Here is a 19,111-nt window from a genome sequence, read left to right on the forward strand (position 1 = left end):
TGTATGTGCGAAACAAGGTAAGTGTCTTTTTTTTAATAAATCACAGGCTTTTGTCATATTTGCTGCATTATCTGTAACTATGCATGTAACTTTGTCGAATAAATCTCATTTATCACAAATTTCTTTGATAGTTTTTGCAATATTTTCTGATGTGTGGGATTCATCCATTTTTTTAGTAGCTAATATATATACTATACTCTCCTAAGGGTAAAATTTGAATCAATGTAATGGCAAGATAAACAAATGTAAGCTTCATTTGCTGTAGATGTCCAGATATCAGTAGTCAATGAAACATATTTTATATTTTCTAAATGGTTTTTTAGCACTTGAGAAGTTTTCACATATAATTGTAATAAAAGCTTATTCTTAATTGTATCTGGATTTGGAAGTATATATTTTAGGTCCAGTAACTGTACAAATTTGATAAAACCTTCATCTTTTACAATTGTGAACGGTTGATAGTCTTCAGCAATCATCATCACAAGAGCTTGATCTAAGATCTTTTTTCTTTGAAAGTTATTATCATATTGCAGTGTTCTCCGGAAATAAGGACTGATTGATCGACCACTGGATCGAGTTGAAGAACCTTCAGATATTGAGCTTCTTTCTTCATCACCTAAAATTTATTTTTAAATACATGAATAATTATGTTGATGTAGATACTTACTTTGCTCGAATGATTTGGATATCAAAAGTGTCGGATGAAACCTTTTTAAATGATCAGAGAGATTACTGGTGTTTCCACTAGTCTTATATTCTTTGCCACATTCACAACATTTAGCCAGTTTCTTGTCAGTGCATGCTTTAAAATATCTCCACACAGTAGATATTTTATTTCTCTTTCTGCTCCTGTCGACTTCAGTTAATTTAGTTTGAATATTATTAAGGCTAACACTAGTAAAACTACTAGAACTTGTGGGAACAAGAATTGGCTCTCCAGGATTGACTTTTGAAGAATTTTCATCCTCATCGGAACCACTATTGTTCTCTAAAATAGAAAAATATATACAGGGTGACAATAAGACTTGGGCCATGTAAATATCTCCCATATTTATGAAACAATTCGAATAAAATCTGGGAGACACATTCTAGACATAATTTTGAATTATCCTTGATACATGAATCAAAATGGCCGACTTCCGGTATCAACGGAAATGCGGTCAAGTTTAATTCACCCTATGTATTTCAGATTTTTTGGAATCTACGGTTAAAATTACTAAAGCAAAATTTTAATTTTTCTAAACAAAATATTTTTTCAATTGATTGGCTCAAACTTGAAAAATATGTTTAAGTAACCTCTAATGCTCAATTAAAAAATAATTTACAAATTAAAGTTAAAAATAAATTCTCCAGATAAAAAATAAATTTGTAAAACCTGGTTTTCGCCGAAATGTCACTTTTTTCTAAATGGCACCTATCGAGGGCCATTTTACTATTAGATGGCAAATTTTATGATCAATCGGACCATATGCATCATGACCTCTTAATTTTTTTTTATTACACCAAAATTAATTCTTATTGTCATATATATTTTTTTTATTAAAACAACCAAAGTATATATTGTTTGCCGATTTTTTAATACCAAAGAATATCGACTTACCTCTGGTTCGCTTCTTGTTGAAACTGGCCGAAATATTCATATTCAAGAATTTTTTCATTTTTTTAATATTACAAAGTAAAAAATTACACAAAACACTATACGAGTAATATAACCTTTAATTATCCATCTACACTTATTGCACAGCACAACTAATAGGTATATGATCAAAGATCAAAGTTGAAATAAAACCAAAACCAAAAACCAAGCCTCACGCCACAGGTTGGAACCTTAACCTTTACATTTAACGTCTCCTTTAACCGCCTTTCGCGGCTATTCTTCTTTTTTTGTTTCTTCTTGCTTCTCTACCTGTGCATACAGACAGCAAAATGTATCATTTAGCAAATTCAGCCGGACTTTGCAGTGAAGATAGATTTTAAAAAATGTATTCTTTTGAAATAAGTGTCTGTATGCTTAACTTGAACTTATCATGTTCCAACTTCTCGTTTCTTGATTACTACCGATAGTATTCGATAGTCCCAATAGTTTATCGATAGTATCGATAGTCAAAAACTATCGATACTATCGATAGTTTCGTATCCCTACGACAGGTTTTTATTTTACCAGAAGATCCTGGTTGAGGAGAAAGAGTGCCTACGGAAAGAATAAAAGAGTTTTTAATAAAAAACAATTGTGTATATGTAGATATGTATATGAATGAAATGCTCACCAGACGATCTCTCTCGTGTTTTTATTTTATCACGGCGTACATTTTTCTGACTCTCCATTATTTAGTAAGAAATCTAAACAAAATATAAAATAAAATAAATATTCTTATTGATGCGATACTGTACAATGAAAAAAGGAAACAAGAAGTTACTATTTTCTAATACTTTCTGCACATTTCAAGTATGTTCATGATGTTATTACGTTATTTGTAATAAATATGTTGGTTTTAATATTATGTAACATAAATACGAGATAATACAAAAGAAAATTCAATTTTGAAAACTTACTTTTAGAAATTCGTATCTCGGGAACAAACTAGTCTATTTCCAAACAGTTTGTACCTGTTAAAAGCTTAGGACATTGTGACGGTTGTAGTAAAGATTTGAAACATAAGCAGTGTTCTTAGCTTTTGTTAAGGTTATTAATAATGCTAAAGTACTATAAAATTTTTCATAAGCGCGATGCGTGATTCGGTGGTCATTTTGAACAACAGCGACGTGCGTACACACTGATATTTTACGCGGCACTACCGAGATCGCCTGATCAGACAAAACAATAACCTCCCCTCGCTCCGCTATCCCCGCATACCCATTGATATCTTAAAAATTTACATTTCCGATTGCTATTTAGTATACATTTCCTAGGGAATGTGTCTTAATTATTTTACACATTTTCGTGCGGTTTTAGGAATTACATATATATATATATATATATATATATATATATATATATATATATATATATATATATATATCTGTGGCTTGGTTCTAAAAGGGCCAAAGTCAAAAATGCTAGTCGTGAGAAAAAGGCGTTGAAAGATATTTGAGATTTTTTAGAATGATTTAACTTTCTTATACTAAGATTCCCACTATTATTTTTTTTATTTGCTTATTGTTAATGTAAAGAAACAATATTTTATCATATGAAATTTTTTAACAAGTTACTATTTTATGTAAATATTATGACATTGGCCCTTTTTGGATTTAAAGCTACTGCATCTTAAATTGACATTGGTTCACTTAATGAGGATCCATAAGGCAGTTAGAAGGGGAAAAAACATCTGATTTCAACAATTTTATTCACATAAAGAACATTTACACAAAGTACAGTTCAAAGTACATTTTTGGGATTATTAAAGATATTTTTTTTATATAATTTTCTTATTCATCTTCATCATAATCTGAAAATGTATCTACAACATCTGATGAACTCGTCAATTTATCCAGTAATGCATTATAAAATATGCCACTATTTGGCTGAATGTACTGCATTAAGTCTTTCAAGTCTTTAAGTTTTTCATTACTCAATGGTAATGGCTTGTTTGATATGGGTCGTAAGTTGAAATAATAATCGGTGTTGGTAGAATGTCTCGTATCTTTTTTCACTAAGCTTATTGTTTTGAATTGCTCGTCATTTTCAAAAGAAATTTTGTACTGGATTTCATTTGGTTTATTCCATCGATATTGCATCCATTTGATTTTGGTCCACTTAACTGGCTCCCCGGCAGTATTAACTTTTTTTTGTACAAATACAGTTCCGAGAAGTTCTTTAAAGTTTAGAAATCTATCTTGTTGCATTTCTTGTACGATGATTGGTGGTTTTCTTGGAATCATTCTAATTAAATTTGCCCAGTCACGAGGAAGTTCAATGAGAGCATTTGTTCTTTTCCTTGTCTTCTCTATCAATGCATGCACTGAGTCTGCCTCCATGTGGGTGTGCCCTGCTTCGAGAAACTTGTGATTGATTACTATTTTCCTACCTTTGCTAGATAATTCTTTAGTTAAGAATAAAAACATCAAAGCAACAAAAATATTTCGATTTTGTCCTGGACACGAATCACTGAAAATATTGACTTCTTCAATGTCGACTGGGATTTGCTTTAAAAACGCGTATAGACATGATGCAATTTCTCGACCTCCTCTAGCTGCGATTGTCTCATCCCATAGATAGCAAATTGCTGCTGGGTTTTGGTTCCTACTAGTGATGTATAAAGTGAGATTCAGTGTCCACAGTTGCCTTTTATAAAACGATATTCCGCTTGATAAAAGTGGGGTTGGGAGACATTTTTGCAGGTCAAAACTTATGGTCATAATCTTTTCATTTGTTTTACTTTTTTCGACATCATTTTTTTTCTCATCATAGGAAGATTTTGCCAAAAGCATATGACTATCTCTTTCAATAATTATTATATTTTTGTTACTCTCATTTGCCTCTGTTTTAATCAACATTTCGAATTTGTCACATTTTCCACATGTATCGTTTTTTGGTTTATGAAATGAAAGATTAAATTCTTCGACAAAAATTTTACGATACATAGATTCCTTTTGCGGGCTGACGTTGTTTATGACACACTCTTCCTTGTATAACCTGTACATTTGTGAAATTGATAAATGAGATGGCAAATATTTTTTCTGAGAATGAGACCTTGAATAATGACTTTCATAGGATGGGAATTGGTTTATATGTCTTCTAATAAAATCTTTCTCTTTTTCTGGGATTACGGGCTGTTTTCCATGTTTTCCCCATTTATCTGAAGCACACATACCTGCTTCACTAGCTCTTTTTTTCTCAATACACACTCTAATTCTTTCAATTGTTATATCTAAAGTGTTGCTAAACATTTCTTGGCATACTTCTAGCCTAATATTACCTTTATTTAAAAAATATCTCCGAGAATATTGACGCCTACTTTCTTTTTTGTCATTCCTTCGTAGCCTTTGTGTAGCTTTTTCTTTTTCTTCAACAAAATCCGAAATAAATTGTGATTGTCCATCGTAAGATAATTGATAAAAATGTTTAAAAATAATTTCTCTCTCCTCATTACTCATAAGATCAAAGCATTTCTTTCTACAATTACATGGGGGCTTCATGCGTTTAGCTCTTATTAATTTTCCTTTCAAGGTAACATACTCCTTACCTTGCAATTTTCGTTGTTTGCTCACATTTTTTTTCCAGTTACTAGGATTTATTTTACGCTTCCTGGATGCTTCCACTTCATCCCTTCGTTTTCTTCCCCTATTCTTAAAAATTTTAGCAGGCGTTTGTTGTTCACCTTCACTACTACTCTCAGAAGAAGGCACATAATCATTTGAACTCTCAGCAAGTAAATCAGCGATATCTGAACTTTCAGAAGGTAACTCTTCATTTGTATATTGAAAACTTCTAGGGAAGTTTGAATTTAATTCATCTAAAAAAATATGATTTGTGAGTAATTGCTGGGAACATTAATTTACATGCTTTCAGTTTTGTTAAAATCTGAAAAGATAACTGTTGAAATTTACCTTGTACAATGATAGTGATATTATCATTATTATTGTGGGTTTCAGCAGGTACCTCTTCAATCATAGGTTGAAAACTATTATTATAATCCAAATCTCTTTCTTCTAAACAAAAGAAAAAAAAAAGATGTTTTCGTGAACAGTTCTTGAGAACATAATGCTTCAAAAAACATAATGTTTAAAACAAGTGACATAGAAAACTCGAAAAATTTACCTTGTTCACATGCAATGATGTTGTTATTGTGATTCGCTTCATTGCTTTCGATCTGACTTTTGCTAGTACTAGCAACAGGATCTAGAAAATTGATAATTTATCATGTTTGGTAGTGTCAATTGTATACTTTTAAGGAATTAAAGGAGTATTCTGTTTGACTTTAAAAGCATTTTTTCTATTTATTATAACATTATAGCATTAATAATATTACTTACCTTTTGAAACACTTGATTTGCGACACAGTTCTAATATTTTGTAAACTCGAGAATGAGACATATTGAACTAAATGCCTTGAAAACCGCGTGTTAAGATAAAAAGTAAATAAATGAGGGAGAGTGTCAGATAAAGTTCATTGTTGGTATGAAGAGGGGATAGACATGTTCAAGCTCGAAAAAGTAACATCTGTATGAATGCTAAAAGGGCCAATGTCAACATAGGCCCTTTTAGAAATAACTAGCAATGACTTTGGCTGACATTATAATGGAAATACAACTAATTTTAGTTTGTTATTAGACATTGGCCTTTGTAGAATTAAAGCTTTACTAAATTGGAAACTTTTGATAAAATAACACAAAATTTGAAAAAATTGACATTGGCCCTTTTAGAACCAAGCCACAGATATATATATAAAGATATTGCTCCTTAGATTGTCCCTTAACCCACCTTTGAATTTCCCTATCTCCAAAATTACAAGCACAAGCGAATGATATGTAATTCTTGTCCTGGAACAATCAATGAAGTTTCAATCGGAACCTCGCTGACAATATTAACTCCTATTTCTGAGATGTCCTGGATATATTTCTTTAGGAAAGGGGGTATCGAATCGTGTATGTATTGCGTTAATTCCTTCTTTTGGTTAGGGGAGAGTTGTGACCAGAAGATCGATTTAGATCTATCCAACTGATAAAGACCGGGAAGATAGAAGTAGCCCAAATCAAGATTTGCTCCATAAATCAAGTCACCTGCTTTGGGCAACCTGTCTGATGTAATTTGTCTTATTACATTGCTCCCTTGAAGGTAGAAGGCTGTAATATTGAATACCTGCAAGTTCATTATGTGAACCGAACCTAATCCTTTTGATACTTAGGACATTCGAACGGTTTTTCCAAAGCTCTTACCTACCAACGCTCTCCATTACTCGATTATGACGTACGTCTTCCTCCAACTTTTTTTAAGCGTGTTTAGCGTCAAATACAGTCTTCGCTATCCCAGCAGCTCCACTTGACAACGCTCCAAGTGCTGATAGTCCAGTAAACTGGGGTATGATTGGTAAGAAGCCTCCAGACTTTGCTACCAGTATTCCTCGAAGAACATCAACTTTCTTGGATCCTCGAAATTCTTTAATAAGTTCTTTAGCTGCTCCTAAAACAATTATATCAGTATCTTTTAGGGATGATCCTCTCTTCATGGACTTTTTCACTTTCAAAACAATATCCCTATTGAAGGAACAACGCTTCTTCGATCCTATTTCGCCGGATATGTATGTAATCTGTATTGTAACCATTCCTAGGAAAAGTATATAATTTCTAAAATAATTTTCCATTTCCCATGACTATGACGTTCTCCGCAATGGCTGCAGCTGTTTTCAGTCTTTGGACAGTGTTTGCTATCACATCCAAGCACCTTGATACAACCAAATAGTCCTTTATATTATTAATTAAAAGTTTCTTTTTAAAGATGTAGTAACCTCCACTACAGATGCACTGTCTGCTTACCCCTCGGGCCGGGCCTATTTCAAATCTTATGTTTAGCGATATTTTATACCGATTTTCATCTGTATCTTCAATCAGATTTTGAATAAATATTGATTCTTTGACTTCCTCTTCCTTCATGTTTGACGGAACGTCACACAGAATCATGAGGATTTCGTCTTTGATAGCGATGAATAATTATTTTCACTTTTCTTATTATTAAAATGTTTGCTTGTTTGTGAATGTTTGGAAATTTTTCTGGTCGCAAACATTCATTCTAGAGCGCACTTAATATGTCTGTAATTTCACCGTCTAGTGCTTGCAGCGTCTCAACGTGAATGTTATCGGGCTGGGCCCTTCTTTCTCTTACTCTGCTGGATGCACACACTTACTTCATTCTCAGTTAATCTCCTCATGTGAGATTCCGGAATTTCATATCTGTCTGTCTTTTGTGTATTCTCCGTTTGGTTTTTTGAGTGTGTAGCATTGTAGGACATTATATCTTCACCACTTCATGGTGTTCCACAAATCTGTCCCAGCTTTTATATTTTTTTAATTGAATTTCTTTTATATATTCTTTTTTGATTACTCTATATTCACTTGACAGAATTTGTATGTGTATGAAATCATGTATGATTTCCGCCCGAAGGTGTACTTAAATGGATTTTCTTGGGGGATTGTAATGAACTAGTTGGATGAAGTGGACTGTCGTGTTTGTCGTTCACTACAGCACCCAAGTAGATGTGTTGTTTTCTCCGACGAGGTTGTGGAATGAAGGACCAGTCGTAATTTTAAGTAACGTTTAATAAAAACACTTAAATACGACAATATTACACGTAAATCGATGTACAAAATAAGCAACAAGATAAATCAACAAGAATGTCCACAGTGATATATAGTTGGTTACAAAAGATAGCGAAGTTTATATGTATATTTTTCCGGTTATTCTTGAACGAAGTAACAGAAAATTGCGCGTTTTATGTTGCGTCGTAACGCGAGAGATATTTTGATTATTCAGGTAAATCGTAATTTTGCCCGTTTGTAAGGTTAAGATTTTTTATGAGTTGATAAGTGAGAGAGAATCGTTAAGTTGATTTAGATATAGTTCGTTAGTTTTAACGCGCACTGTATGTTTAGTTTCTGTTTACTGTGGATTCTTTTTTCTCACTGTTCTGTACTGTGTTACTTTCTGCTCTCTTACTGTCTCGTGCATGAATGTTAAATTTTATTTATATGGGCTAAAATGGGGGTTAAAAGTATCCCAATATCGTGGTAATATTTTGTGTTAATTGCCGTGAAGCAATAAAAAGAATCTATATTTTTCAAACAGATTTTTTTGAAATTTCTCTTTTGTTTGTATAAGGGTTAACCAGATGAACTTGGAATAGTTTGTAAAAGTATAATGAAGGTTTTCAAAAGTTTTCAATAGTAATTGCTTTTGTGTTTATTTGAGAGAAAGTTATTAGTGACACTTTAGAAATTTAACGATTGGTCTCTTGCGGAGAGAGAGTTATTTATTAGGGGTTTAAAGGTACAAAGGACATTCGACATTTGTCATTGTCTGAAAATTCATAAAATTGTGAAAGTCTTACGATTATGGTATTTACAGTATGTTGAATCGCAACATTCTCCCGCCGGAAATGAAGTCTCTGCTTCATTTAAGAAAGAAAGCGCGATAGCGGGAAAAATAGGACAAGAAAGATAGAAACTTTTTAATTATAGATAAGGGTAAAATTAAACTAAAGTTATTTTAACCTATTATTACAACTAACAAAGTCGCAACTGCTAATTGAGGTGGATTAGCAAGTTGCTAATGATTAACATGTTTCCATGGTTAATTATGACCCTCGCAAGACACGGTGTCTTGTTTGGGGAGTGGGCACAGCTTAGTTATAGCCCTAGTAGTTTCGCCTGTTTTAGTTTTTAGGCGTACGACCCTGACTTTTCCGTCAGGTCCGCTTATGGCCTCAATGATTCTTGCCATAGGCCAATTAAGAGGTGGAACGTTTTCTTCCTTCAAAAGGACGAGATCATTTGTTTGTAGATTCTCATAAGTTTTAAGCCATTTTGGTCTATTCTGCAGTCTATTCAAATAGTCCACAGACCACCTTTTCCAAAACAGTTGCTGAGTTTTCGCACATTGCTGCCAAAATTTAAGTCTGTTTTCTGGTGCATGTGTTAAATCCTTCTCTGGGTAGGCTGTTAGACTTGATCCGATCAGGAAATCACCAGAAGTGAGATATTGAAAATCTGACGGATCGTTACATAAGGCACTCAACGGCCGTGAGTTTAATATTGCTTCGATTTGACTAAGAATAGTTGAGAATTGTTCGAATGTTAGTTTTGTTAAGCCGATGAGTCTTGCGATGTGATACTTGGCGCTTTTAATAGCAGCCTCCCAAATTCCTCCCCAATGTGGAGATCTTGGTGGAATAAATTTCCATTGTGTCTCGTTTTGAGTCAGATAATTTTGTATAGCATCGCTGAATTCGTTCTTCTGAAAATGTTTATAAAGTTCTCTCAACTGATTTCTAGCTCCAAGAAAGTTTGTTGCGTTGTCTGAGTATATGACAGTGGGGTTGCCCCGTCTTGCTCCGAAGCGTTTTAAAGCGGCTATAAATGCGTCCGTAGTGAGGTTGGATACTAGTTCAATATGCACGGCTTTGGTCGCCATGCATACGAAAATTGCTATGTAACATTTTGTTACGGGAGCTTTGCGTAGGGTAGAAGATTTTATGAAGAAAGGGCCTCCAAAATCGACACCAACCTTTTGAAAAGGACGCGAGTATGTGACCCTATCTTTCGGAAGGTCGGCCATTATCTGTCGAGCTGTCTGCGCATTCAAGCGGTAGCAAACCTTGCAATCTCTAATTATTTGTTTGATTTGCCTTAAACCATTAAGAGGCCAGTAGCGCAATCGCACATTAGATAAGACGTTTTGTCCGCCAGCATGCCCTAAACGAACGTGCTGTGGTTTGAGGATAAGGGAAGTTATATGATTTTTTGAAGGTAATAAGATAGGGTGTTTTTATTTTTTGAAAGTTCCGCTATTTCTGTTGAAAAGGACTGATTTTGAACTTGTTTGATAATGAAGTTTAATGATGAATTTAGTTCCCTGACTGACAGAGGTCCTTTGAATTGATTTTCTTTGTTTATCGAATTGTGTGTAAATCGTAGGACGTACGCCACAGTGCGATGTAATTTGGAAAATGAAGAGAAGCTTGAAAAGATGTTTTGCCAAAAGTTACATTGTTCGGAAATGGTTGTCAGGGATACCTTTCTTTCCTCAGGTACGTTGACGAGATTCTTATTAATCTCGTATTGGGGGAAACCTGAACTGAACTCATTGAGTAATTTGGGTCCATTAAACCACATGGAGTAGATTTCAGGTGTGAATTTTCCACGCGACAGCAGGTCAGCGGGATTATCGCTTGATCCTACGTGCCGCCACTGGAAATTTGTTGTTAGCGCTTGTATTTTCGCTACTCTGTTTGATACGAATGTCGACCATCGACTTGGGTGGCTTTTGCACCAACACAGTGCAATTTGAGAGTCCGTCCATAAGTTAACTGAGTTTATGTCGACTTTAGGTTCCAAAATGTTTTTGACTCCTTGAGTCAGGTTCGCGGATAATAGCATTCCACAGAGTTCAAGTCTGGGAATTGTGATAGTTTTCAGAGGTGCGACGCGTGATTTTGCTGATATCAGCACACATGAAACTGTTTTATCAGTGTAGATAGTTCTAATGTAGACACATGCGCCGTACGCTTCAGTACTCGCATCTGAAAAGGAGTGAAGTTCGATTTTGCTTATTTCTTTGTTATTGAAGATAAGACGAGGAATTCTTAAGTCCTTGATTTGGCAGATGGTGCTTAGAAATTCTTGCCATTTCCTATTTATTTCTTTGTCGGTGATCTTATCATCCCAGTTGCACTTTAATTTCCAGATTTTCTGCATTAGCATTTTTCCCTTAACGATAGCGGGGTTTACAAACCCCAGAGGATCGTAGCACTGTGAAATGTGTGATAAGATATTTCTCTTGGTGATATTGTCCTCACTGACGAGTTCAGTGGGTACCGATATTTGGAACTCATCACTTATGGGATTCCATTTTACGCCTAAGACTTTAGACGGAGATTGATCTAAATTTATGTCAAATTCAGTTATTCGAGTCTGCGATATCTTTTTTAGAAAGGTTTGAGAGTTAGATCCCCACTTGTGCAAGTGGAAACCAGCTGGTTCAAGCATTGATTTAAGTTCCAAATAGAGTTTTTCAAGGGATTCGGTTAAATCACACCCTGTTAAAATGTCGTCTACATACGTCTGCGTAAGAACAGCGTCGGAGGCTAGAGGAAGATTTTTATTGGTACTTGCAATCTCATTCAGAATTCTCGTTGAGAGGAATGGACTACAATTCATACCGTAAGTTATTGTTTGTAATTCAATGCATTTTAATGGTTCTTTTGCTGAGTCTCTCCACAAAATATTTTGGAGGAATAGGTCTTTGGGATTTATTCGAATTTGTCTGAACATTTTCTCCAAATCAACTATCAACGCGTATTTGAAGGTTCTGAACCTACACAATATGTCGTATAGGTTGGGTTGAGTTTGATAACCTTTGAGACAAATTTCGTTTAATGCATAACCAGAGCTGGTTTTACAAGAAGCATCAAATACGACTCGCAGCTTAGTCGTAACTCGGTCTTGTCGATAAACTGGCAAGTGAGGGATAAAATATTTGTTTTCGCAACGTGAATTTTGCGACGATAGTGGTACATATTTTGCATGTCCTAGAGATAAGTATTCATGAATAAATTTCTTATATTCCGAATAGAGGTCGGGATTTTGGTGTAAGCGTTTTTCTAAAGAGAAAAATCTCCTTTTGGCAACTGCGAGGGAGTCACCTAACTTTTTGTGTTCTGTGATGGAATATCCACTTGGAAATGTCCGTTCGGGAGAATTTTAGTTGTGGTTTTGAAGATGAATTCTGACAGTTCATCTTCGGTTGATAGAGATTTTAGGTTTGGGAGTTCTTCGATCTCCCAGAATTTGCAGAGAGTGTTTTGTAATTCAGTGTCCGGGTTAGGGTCTTCGGTTTCACTGGCTACATGATACGAGATAGTGTGTGAGTTTTTTGATTCTTGTTGGGAGTTCAGTCTTCCCGAGATAACGTAACCCAAATGGGTATTAAAGAGAGTAGGTAGGCCGTCACCTAGTTTGATGAGACCATAAGTTAACAATTCATAATAAACATCTGCTCCTATTAACAGATCTATTTTACCGGGTGTGGCAAAAGTTTTGTCAGCTAATTTGTTCACAATCCGCGAAGGAATTGTTATGTGATCTACATTCACTTTCACTTGCGGAATAGTCGTGGTAATTTTTTCGAGTACAGCACAAGAGATTTCGAAGTTCTTCGAGGGGTCAACATTTGAGTGTAGCACTATGTCCAACATTTCGTTAGACAAAGTACTAGTTTCAGATATACCTGAAATGTTTAAGATTTTCTTGTACGGGGTGTAGTTGAGTTTTTGTACAAGTTTTTTACTGATAAAGGAATTCTGACTTCCATTATCCAGAAGAATTCTTACCCTAACAGGTTGATTCTGTCGATTATAAATTGTTGCTTGTGCAGTTGCTAACAACACTAAGTTGTTTTTTATCGAGAGAGCTGATAGACTAGACGAATTTGGACGTGCTTGATTTTCTTGGATGCTTTGAGATGTGGACGGCCTGTCCTGAATTTAGAGTTACTATGTGGATTGAAATTGTTATTGCACGAATGTCTTTGTTCTACATTGATTGAGTTTTGAAAATGTAAAAGAGAATGATGTCTTTTATGACAATGGGAGCATGACTTCTGTGACAGACAGGTTTCAGCACTGTGTCTAGTGCCTAAGCAGTTTACACACAATGTTTTGGTTTTGGCAAATTCATTACGCTTAGTAATGGGCAACGATAGGAATGTTTCACAGGTATAAATTTTATGTGCAGTGTCTGAACACATAACGCATCCGTCCATGTTTTGATTTTGTTTAATCGAATTATTCTTAAGATGAGATGATTGATTGTTTGAGTTTTTATTGAACTTTGGTTGTGATTGCGAATGAAACGCTACTTTACTTTGTGACCTCTTGTGCGAAAATGAGTTTTGCGAAGTTTGCGATTGGCTAGTTTTACAAGTGGCATTGTCGAGTATTTCAATTTCCTCTTTAAGAAATTGTAAAAATTCATCTACTGTTGGTAAGGTATCCCTGTTCCTGCATTTTTCAAACTCTTTTTTGAAACCATGATCTAATTTTTGTTGATAAAGATAAGTTATTAATGCCTCTAATAAAACTTTGTGATCAAGCTCAAGATTCTGTAGGAGTGTCCAGTTACGCCTACAGATAGTAGCAAATTTTGAAAGTTCGGTAGGATTGTGCTTACTTAATTGCGGTATGTTCAATAATTCGGAGAAATATACATGTACAATTTTTGTTTTGTTTTCATAAGTTTCTCTTAACAAGTTTATAGCTACTTGCAAGTTTCTATCGTTCACTTGTAAAACGTCTACAATATGTAGTGCATCACTTTCTAAATAGCTTTTTAAATAATATAATTTCTCAGCATCTGATTTTAGTTGCGGATTTTCGAGAACACTAGTTTTGAACAAGTTGTAAAAACTTTCCCATTCAGTGTGATTTCCTGAAAACTTTTTTATTTTTATTTCAGGTAATCTAGTACCTGAGTTGTGGTTTGAATCTAATCTTTTTTCCCTAACTGACTCATTACAGCTACTTTCAGATATAGTTAATTTTTTGATTGCTCTAGCTAATTGACTCCTAGTTTTACGATAATAAATTTCTACTTTGTTCCTATCTTCTTGATCTGGAATTTCTTTTTCATTTTTTTTTGGGTGTATAACTTTCTATTTTATTTTGTGTGATTTTATACTGTTCAAAGTTTTTGATAATTTCCTCTTGTAGAATTTCCAGATCAAAGACATCTAAACTATTTAATTCTGATTCTAATTGTTCAGTTATTCTGGTGATTTCACCTTTAATAGATTCACGTTCGCTGATTAAATGTTTTAAATCCATTGTTGTTTGTTTATTTTAAGTTTAAGAGCGAAAAAGTTAACGATATTTTTATCGGATATAATCAGATGCTGGGAATGCTTTATATATTATATAAATCAGTGTTTTTACAATTAAATATAAAATTGAATAATATTGCAAGCAATTTTTCAACAGAGTTTAAAGATAAATGTCTTTTTCTTAAGTTTTCTTGAGCGAAACGTTGATGCGTAATAAAATTGGAATAAACTGACCTTTTCCAATCCAGCGATGAGAGATACCTGCGGTTTCTTGCCTACAGGTGTGAGTTTATAGATGATTCGATCGGTTGTATGTTTCTGATGGCACACTTGATGACTTGTTCTTTTCACTTTCTTGCACTTTGCTTGGCGATAGAGTTTACTTTGCTTAGCGAGAGAGATCACTTTGATTTACGTGTATGAGATTTTGTTTAGTTTAGAGTTGCACTGGTTTAGATCCGGCTCGAAGGACCAATCTTGGGGGATTGTAATGAACTAGTTGGATGAAGTGGACTGTCGTGTTTGTCATTCACTACAGCACCCAAGTAGATGTGTTGTTTTCTTCGACGAGGTTGTGGAATGAAGGACCAGTCGTAATTTTAAGTAACGTTTATAAAAACACTTAAATACGACAATATTACACGTAAATCGATGTACAAAATAAGCAACAAGATAAATCAAGAAGAATGTCCACAGTGATATATAGTTGGTTACAAAAGATAGCGAAGTTTATATGTATATTTTTCCGGTTATTCTTGAACGAAGTAACAGAAAATTGCACGTTTTATGTTGCGTCGTAACGCGAGAGATGATTTGATTATTCAGGTAAATCGTAATTTTGCCCGTTTGTAAGGTTAAGATTTTTTATGAGTTGATAAGTGAGAGAGAATCGTTAAGTTGATTTAGATATAGCTCGTTAGTTTTAACGCGCACAGTATGTTTAGTTTCTGTTTACTGTGGATTCTTTTTTCTCACTGTTCTTTACTGTGTTACTTTCTGCTCTCTTACTCTCTCGTGCATGAATGTTAAATTTTATTTATATGGGCTAAAATGGGGGTTAAAAGTATCCCAATATCGTGGTAATATTTTGTGTTAATTATCGTGAAGCAATAAAAAGAATCTATATTTTTCAAACAGATTTTTTGAAATTTCTCTTTTGTTTGTATAAGGGTTAACCAGATGAACTTGGAATAGTTTGTAAAAGTATAATGAAGGTTTTCAAAAGTTTTCAATAGTAATTGCTTTTGTGTTTATTTGAGAGAAAGTTATTAGTGACACTTTAGAAATTTAACGATTGGTCTCTTGCGGAGAGAGAGTTATTTATTAGGGGTTTAAAGGTACAAAGGACATTCGACATTTGTCATTGTCTGAAAATTCATAAAATTGTGAAAGTCTTAACGATTATGGTATTTACAGTATGTTGAATCGCAACAGATTTGTTGTTTCATTAGACTATTTAATATTAAGCCATAAAATAACAATGAATGGATAGGCTGCCAATAATAGTTTTGGTAAGATCTGATGTCTTTCTTAAAAAAGCCGAAAATACTGGAAATGATATTAGTTTTTTGACACCAGATTCCGCGTGCTCCCACGACTAGAGGGGCCTGTTTCACAGGTTATCGGGATTTCATGGCATTTAGGAAGCGTGGTTCGCTATAAATATCGCTCTTATTCAGAGCAGCTAGGGATAGGAAGCTAGGTCCCTCCCAGCTGACGGCAATGTCGCACACTATAGTTCTGGAACCCCTCTGGAGTACCAGAGTAAGTTTCTTCAATGCGCCGTCGATGCATCTAATGTGAGGTTCAACTTCTATTACCCATCCTTTCTTCTCGGTAATCTTTCGCGTATGCGTGAAGAGCTGGTTGTGCCGCCTTATTCTCTGCCAATGTGACGCAGGACATTTTAGTAATACATGGCTAAGTGACTCGTTACGATCACATCCCATCCTACATTTTCTCTCTTGTAGTGGATTGAATGGGATTCCCTTAGTAGGTAGAAGACCATTGCCAGAATATCCGCTTTTCAACTTCTCGATAATCTGCCGAGCGATGATGCTACTGCTGCCACCGCTGTTATTTGTCCACATCAATAGTTTTTCATAAAGTTTGACGCTATATGGCATGGAAAGAACAGCTGCCGTTGTTGGTGTAGCACTATTTATTAAGTTACTGAAGCGTCTTCTTATTATCGCGGGCACTTATTACTACACATAAGCATCAGCGCATGATCGGTTCAGACCAAGAAACTTTCTTACGGATACTCTAATGATCATATCAGCAGCTTTCAGAGTCTTATTGGTGACTATGGCGCTTTGTAATTGATCTTGAATGCGCGGCAACAAGAAGTGTTTAATGATGTCAAGATTCTGTGCTGGTTGAAGTCCTGCTTTCTTAATTCTCTCGAGTTGGATTTTGAGGCCGGAAATGGTGGATCGAGTCTGTCCCATGACTCCATAACGCCTGCCCAGGTATTTAAACATATCCTGAGGTGTTAATTGGCGGATGAACTGACCCTCTGCCGCGAATAGAGGCCGAGTAACCACATACGAGTGTTTGTTTCGGATGACGATAACCAATATGGCAACACTCTTTATCGGGTTAATCGACATCCCTCGCTTCGCAAAGACAGTAACAGTTCTTAGCTGCTTTGTGGCACCCTTGACAGACTCTGCCAACAGCACTAGGTTATCCACATACGCAAATTCTGATAACTTCATGTCTTGTTTTCTTGTTGCCTGCAGAAACTATAGTATAAGATTTTTGATACGAGTCCATTATATACTTTTTTGTTATTTCGTCTATGCCGAACCTGTTCATAGCTCGCAGGATGGATCATTGCGATACTGTGTCGAAGGCTTTAGAAAGGTCCAGCGACAAGATATTGTATCGCTTGTACGTCTTCTTTCCTCGATAAGCGTTTGGAGTGATATGTTATTCAACAAGACACCATCGATCTTCATAAAGCCTCTTTGATTCGCGTGTATCAGTAACGTCGAAAGAGCTTACCAAAAACACGACGAAACATCCGACAATGACCGATAATATCGTGATCGGTCTCCAGTTATTAATCAAACGTCGGTCCCCTCCTTTAGGGATAAGTGTTGTTCTATTCCCTCGGAGCACCTCAGCCTACCTTGGCTGGCCCAGGTAATATTCCTCTTTCTGATTCATGATTGGTTCTTTGTCTAGGAGGAAGGGATATGCCCCTATACTCGGATTCATTTGACGCAATGTCAGGTAGTACATCGTCTCCCCAGAGCGGTTTTCCGTCTAGGTTATCACGCGCCAAAGCGGCTCGATCAGATCGATATAGTCGTTGGACGACTTTGTATTTATACCTGTAATTAAAGACTGGGGTCCTGCGGTTTCCGTTTGCCTTCGTTTTGGGCTTCCCATTCTCTGCTTTATTGAAAAGAGCAGTAATATAGTAATTCATCTCTTTTCTCACTCCCTCTCTATGGCGGTCTTGGTTGATGAATTGAGAGTAACGGAATAAAGTGCTATCATCTTGTGTTCCATCTATCAATAGTGTGCCAGTGATTATACAAAAACGTAGAAATAGTATTATGCTTTCAAAGCTTGAGTCTTTGCCTCGGTCTCTAGGACTATATGAGTGAACTCCACTACAGTAGAGCGTTGATTATCCGAACTAATTGGGGGACATGGGTGTTCGGAAAACCGGTATTTTCGGATAATCGAACTAATGTACATATGTATGTATGTATATTGATTCAGCCATACAAATTTACGTACAGGTAAATGAAAACCATATTATTTACATTTATGAATATCTTTAATGACAAAGTTTAGTCTTTACTAATTACAATTATCACTTAAAAAATCTTGAATCTTCGTCTGCCGAAGCAAGCCTACCCGCTTACGAGTGGCTAGATCACGTACTTTTTTGAGAACAGATATTTGATACTGGTCGCTCTCGGCCTGTGTTTCAAACCAGCGCAAGGCAATATCTAAGCAAGTAAACGCTGCAGAAGCACTAACTATGTTTTCATCTTCATTATCTGAACTTGCAGTTGATGTGTTGCTAGTGGTGGCGTCAGCCTTATTAGTCATGATATTCTTTTCTTAGAAATTCTATCTATCCTGTTTTCGTCTATATTTGATTTGGCGCTTCCACATTAGGCGACACGGCAACAACAGGATAACGACACGACAACAATGCCGACACGATACCCGACAGTTGATTTACACATTTAACGACACGGTACATGCAGTTATTGTTTGTCGTTCATAATGGCAGGACTCAACAAATTGTATTTACTATATTTATTATATTTGAGGCGCAAAAAAACGATGCAAGCAAAGGTATTTATGGGTACATCCAATTATTAATGTGCGATATTTAGAGGGTGCTTATTATACTCTGTTTGAGAAGTTGGCTGAAGACCTAAATAAGTTTTTTAATTATTTTCGTATGAGCAAAAATACCTTTGATTACATATTAGAGAAAATAATGAAGTTGATCAAAAAGCAAGATACTGGATTTAGATTGAGCATACCAACCGAAGAAATGCTGGCAGTGACAATAAGGTAAGACATATTATTTTGTTTTAAGTTTTATTA

General features: G+C 35.2%; 1 protein-coding gene across 1 annotated transcript; it reads right to left on the minus strand.

Moving 5' to 3' along the window:
- Window positions 1–9,283: 9,283 nt before the first annotated feature.
- Window positions 9,284–16,432, minus strand: LOC130896573 (uncharacterized). Its single transcript, XM_057804754.1, has 5 exons — window positions 16,348–16,432; window positions 13,358–14,319; window positions 12,359–13,187; window positions 10,726–12,239; window positions 9,284–10,417 (listed from the first exon to the last, which is right to left on the minus strand). Exons 1-5 carry the CDS (start codon window positions 16,430–16,432, stop codon window positions 9,284–9,286), a joined length of 4,524 nt encoding a protein of 1,507 aa, XP_057660737.1.
- Between the last annotated feature and the right edge of the window lie 2,679 nt (window positions 16,433–19,111).

Source organism: Diorhabda carinulata, chromosome 7, assembly GCF_026250575.1.
Source record: "Diorhabda carinulata isolate Delta chromosome 7, icDioCari1.1, whole genome shotgun sequence".
Lineage (NCBI taxonomy): Eukaryota > Metazoa > Arthropoda > Insecta > Coleoptera > Chrysomelidae > Diorhabda > Diorhabda carinulata.